Source organism: Protomyctophum bolini (assembly GCF_963924005.1).
Source record: "Protomyctophum bolini genome assembly, chromosome: 23".
Taxonomy (NCBI): domain Eukaryota; kingdom Metazoa; phylum Chordata; class Actinopteri; order Myctophiformes; family Myctophidae; genus Protomyctophum; species Protomyctophum bolini.
Window position 1 is genome coordinate 1,193,364 of NC_137884.1, and position 5,524 is coordinate 1,198,887.

A 5,524-nucleotide genomic window follows, 5' to 3' on the forward strand; every position below is an offset into this window, starting at 1 on the left:
TTAGAGTGAAAATAGTAGTGGTTCTGACCCAGCTACTTTCCAGTTTTTTTATGCAATGGACGAACTATTAGGACATCGCCCAATGGGCAACATGGGTGTCCACGGCGTGGATGTAGGTCTCGGTGTTGATACCACGTGGAATCTCCTACTACAGAAAATGACAGCATTGCCGGTACGTTCAAACACAACATTACGTTAGCTGAATATTGCTCATAATGGCATACTTTAAAGTGTGTGTGTCTGTGTGCGCGTGCAGTGTGTGTATACATTCCAGAACTGTTCTAGTGGTCTATATTTTAGCTGCATGGATACGAGAGACGGCGACTACAACTATACTATAGTGACATTTCTGTCTGATACCGTCAGCGCTGTTAAGGCCTAAGACAGCATCCCCGTGTACAGAAAAGCTGCATGTCCCTGCATGAGCTCTCTTGTGCCTCCGTGTCATTGGAGTGAAAGTCCCCACTCCATCACCTACTGTATGTTCCATTGACGTTCAAGTGACTGAATATGATTGTGCATGTGTCACTTGAAAAGGTGTCATGGTCTCAAGCCTTTCCACCTCACTTTTCTGTGCTGCCTGCCTGCCTGAACATTTTAGCACAGCATCCGTGTCATTTTAGATGTTGCTATAAATATAGGAATATTAATATATATGAATATCTTTCTGAAACGATTAGGATTTAGAAGGTGCTTTTCCGGCTTCAGGTCTAAATGGCTCTGTCAGTGTTTTCCGTGTGGATAACGCATAACATCTGTTTTGTGCTTCCACTGCTTTGCCTTGTCTGCTAGTGCCTTGATTGATAGCCACATTTGATTATGTTATGCATTAATTTACTGAATGTTGTCAGTGCATATATTTTACTTGTTGTGTTTTGGTGCACCGTTATGTTTAAGATTGAAGTGCCCATTTGCCTGGGAGAGTTGGCTCTGGCTCTGTCCTTGTTTATTTTATGAGAGTTTACAGATAGATGGCAGCGTGCACACGTACAAAAAAAGGACGTATTTATAGTAATTCATCTGACGAATAAATACGAAAGTGGTGTGCAAGCTCCAACCATCTAAAAACTTTGTTCCTTACATGGAGAGCCCTGACATGTCCATATATGGCATATGAGACAGATCATTGGTTCGGGACAGCCGCCAATCTGACCGACCGACATCGGGCAACAATGTTGCTTGTGGCCTTGTGTTTGCATGCACGCAGATATGCAGGGATTCTGTGCAATTATGGTAGAATAGAGAAGAGACTAGGTAGGTTAAGTATAATAACACTCAACTCACTGAACGTCAGGTGCTGGGGTGCCAAGTTTAGAATAATAGAAAAAAGAGATAAGGGGCGCTATCTTGCGCCCCCTTAGCCCTTATACCTAAACTTATTTGACATGTTTTACAATTTTGAAATACATTTTCAGATGTTCAACTAGCGGCACTAGCCGATCTACATTGACACGTTGTGAGCTTGTAGATCGGCTATTTGAATTTATTTTTCAAAATAGTAATAAACGGCAAGTAAGTTTAGGGATAAGGGGTAAGGGGTGGCAAGATATAGCTGAAGATCTGCACAACGACTAATGTCAATCCAAAGGCCACAGCCAACGAAGTATGTCTACGTGTGTCGTGTTTTTAGTGTTTCGCTAGATGCCGTTCTTCGCTAACCATATGAGTCACCATTGACTTGACCAGGAAATCACACCATCGCAAAAACAAAACAGCTGCCGCCCGCTCCCATGTTACAGGCCAAGCTTGCTCTAGAAAACGCCAATGTTCAAAATAAATCACATTCACCGGACAATCGGAATAGACCTCCGAACATCAGCGCTTTGGTCAAAACCATGGAGAGCGCTGAAGAAGGCATGACCAAAGGCATTCCCTTCTGGTGGAAAGTTGAAGTTACCAGCAGTCGCGGTAACTTCAACGCATTAGATCCCGTCGCGATGAACAAATTAGGCTTTTAGCAGATGCTCTTAATCCAGAGCGATTTACAGTAAGCATGAACAACATTAAATGCATAGAGATAGTCATCACCTATATCAGTCTAACAGTATAATATCCATGAGTGAGGGGCGCTCTTATCATCGTACATCAACATGACATAAAATAGACACTAGGGCCCTATCTTGTGCCACCCCCCTTACCTCTTATCCCTAAACGTATTATTTTTTACTATTTTGAAATACCTTTGATGTCTATATACATTTGAATGTGTTTAATTTATTTTAAAACACCAGCATTCAAAAAACACTTTTGCTGGCTTGAGCATTTCAAATGTTCAAGCCAGCACGTTTTTTTTAAACTTGTTTGTTATGTGGTGCAGGTTCTGTGCCGCGGCTTCTCTCTTTTACATTGTATCTACCTATGGTATCCCAGACAAAATGATCAATGCCATAACAGTTCTATATATACGTGCAAATACCTCAGCGACCATCCTTACTCCTGATGGAGAAGGACCATCATTCCCCATCCTTGCTGGCATACCCCATTTCTATTTATGATTGTTGTTGATTATGTTCTTCATATGTCAGTTGAATACTATCAATGATAAGGGCTACCAACCAAACCTTAAAATAAGCTCTCATGCTAGATACGATACCTAACTGACACTGACATACCGCTTATCAGTCAATCGTTGGAGTACGGGTTCAACAAGTCCGACAATAACGTTATCAAAACAGTTAATAGCACCCCTTTGAAACAGGTTAATGACTACAAGTATTTGGGTTCATATATATCTTCTTCCCAAAAGGACTTTCGAACTAGGAACGGTATGGCCTGGTCAGCCTGCAATGACATGCATAAGATCTGGCCATCCCAGTTTAGTAAGAGGTTCAAAGTAAAAAAATATTTAGGACGACCGTTGAGCCGATTCTACTCTTATGGCTCCGAGACATGGACGCTTTCAAAAACATTTGAGAAACGGCTGGATGGCACTTACACCCGCCTTCTAATGAGAGCACAACATCTCTTGGGAGAGCCACGATTAATTGTCCAGCACCAGCAAGGGACTGGATGTGCTCAACCTACCTGTTTTTTTTAAACATTTGGGACAAACAGCATTTTCTAAATGTATTTGCATCCCATAGAGCAGTGATTCTGCACTCTTTTTCACATAGCAAGACTGATGTGCATTAGACCACAGACGTACGCTCTACACTACAATCCTGTGTTATATTAATGCCAAGATTAAAAGGTCCATTTGGGACCGTTTGAACACTCTAGAGTTACCATTTTGGTTTTATGTCCTATCAATCATTTAGCCGGCAATATGCCAAAATATTGTCATATGCTCTCATGTGCTACAATGTCAAGGAGCTGAATCCATAGAAATGTACTCTTATATAAAATAATTATATAAAATCCCAAACGAATCCTAACCCTTGACGAGACTTTGGCTGCACACTCGCTGCAGCCAGGCAGCTTTGAACTTTGACACTTGCTTCGTGTCACGCTCCTCACATGGCACAGCGTCCGGAGTCACCTCTCCCCGTTTTGCGGGTGGAACGATAGCCAGTCGAGGTGGAATGGCTGAAGGCACGGGACCCTTCTCCACCACGGCACCTGAAAACGGCCGGAGCCGACCGGGTGGGTGCCAAGTGACTGGCACGACGGGACTGTCCGTCTCCGTTACTACCTCGTCTTGGCTGCTTCCAATCGTCCTCTGCTCCTCAAAGTCAACAGTGTGGCTGCACGCGCCGTTCCCTCGGTTCCCAAACTTCCGGATGGACTTCTCGGGGACGGGCTCACTCTTTCCCATGTCCACAAACAACCTGCAGATATCCGCCGGAGACGTGATGTGACGACTGCTTGTTTTGTTCGACGTGTTCATCGTCGCCTTCTTGGGTTCGACTGCGTGAGAGAAGTAGATGGTGGGCAAGCAGCAGCCGATTCCCTCGCTGCCATCTTCCTCCGCCTCTGTCTCACGTATGCTGGGCGGTGCTTGACCGCTGACCCGGTCGACATCGGTCTCAGAGCCGCGGCATGTGATCTCCCTGTCCTCGGAGGAAGAGGACATCATGTCCAGGCCGTTTGTGTCGGCTTTGCCCGACGTGCTGTCCTGCTCCTCTTGTTCCTCCCGTTGTTCCCGTTTCTGTTGATCCCGTTCCTGCCGTTCCTCACGCTCTAACTGTTTCTCCAACTCCTCGAACTTGGCCCACAGCTCTTCCTCAGACAGGGCTTCGTTTCCATGCCCTGCTCCGTTCTCCTCTTCCAGCTCTGCCAGATTGACAACGGCATCCGCCTTGGGTTTAGAGTTGGGCTTGTGGGCCACACGCTGCTTTCCTTTGTTGCCAGCGGGCTCATTGCTTCTGACCTCTTCTCTGATATCAAATTTGATGTCTGCTTCGCTCTCTGGACCTTTGGCTTTGAGAGCTGGACCTTTGGTTTCCAGGGCCTTCGTTATCTTGCACAGGGCGTCAAATTCAGCCCGGGCAGCCTTCATGTTGCAGAGGAAGAACCTGAGGTGAGAGGTCCTGTGGTGAGCGTGCTTGTCAGAGCACTCAGCTTTATACTGTCCAGATCCCTTGCCTGACATCACACAAAACACAACCCGTTGCCATGCATGCATAACCCATTCTGACCTGAGATCAGATTCTAAAAATGTCTTCTACATCCTGACAGTTTTCCATTCTGACCTGAGATCAGATTCTAAAAAATGTCTTCTATGTCAGCCACTCTTCGATTTTTCAAAAAATAGCAGACCTACAAGCTCGTAGCGCGCCACTCGGTGGCGCGCTATGAGCTTGTAGATCTGCTATTTTTTCAATAGCTAAAGCCTAACATGATGCTATAACACCAAAATGGGTTCCCGCCCAGAATGGGATAAAGATCAGTGCATGGTGGACGGACACAGTCATGTTTTCCTCCTTCAACGTGTCCATCAATCACCCTGAGCGGGAAGATGATACTGAAGCAGAACCATAATATTGACATGAATACTGACATATTTATAAAGCACAGCCAGGACCTTATGATTCAAGATCAAGATTCAATAATTTATTTGCCATGTCAACAAGTTGATAGGAATTGGTCTTGGTTCATACTCAACATATACAGACAACTATAGATAGCCCAGCTTTGTCTGTTTGTGTGTGCCCCATAGTGATGATTTTATTGGCCGTGCACACAGGTGTGATTTTTCAGGGGCGCTAGCCCCTCCTATTTACAGCTTTTGACCCCACACGCCTCAATATTTCCCATTGACAATGAAAAGAGAAATTAGGTCAAATGTCCGCCAAATAATGATGTAAATTTGTGGCAACAGGCATTCTGATTGGCCAGTATGAAATGATGCATGATGATGTACGATGATAAGAGCGCCCCTCACTTCACATGGGTGTGATTTTTATTTTTCAAAGAATTCATTGGCCGGTTCATTTGACCATTGGAAAATATTATTACGGTATACATGTTGAACACTTGTGAAATGGAACATTCTACTCTACACGAGTACTTTTACTTGTGATACTTTAATTACTTTTTTGTGAGTATATCATCAACTTTAACTTACGTAAAACATGTGAGTACT

At 44.4% G+C, this 5,524-nt stretch overlaps 1 protein-coding gene across 1 annotated transcript; it reads right to left on the bottom strand.

The window, feature by feature from the left end:
• Positions 1 to 3,370: 3,370 nt before the first annotated feature.
• LOC308310593 (unconventional prefoldin RPB5 interactor-like) lies at positions 3,371 to 4,531 on the bottom strand (the record flags this gene model as incomplete). Its single annotated transcript, XM_080756979.1, has 1 exon — positions 3,371 to 4,531. One exon carries the CDS (start codon positions 4,529 to 4,531, stop codon positions 3,371 to 3,373), a length of 1,161 nt encoding a protein of 386 aa, XP_080613105.1.
• Between the last annotated feature and the right edge of the window lie 993 nt (positions 4,532 to 5,524).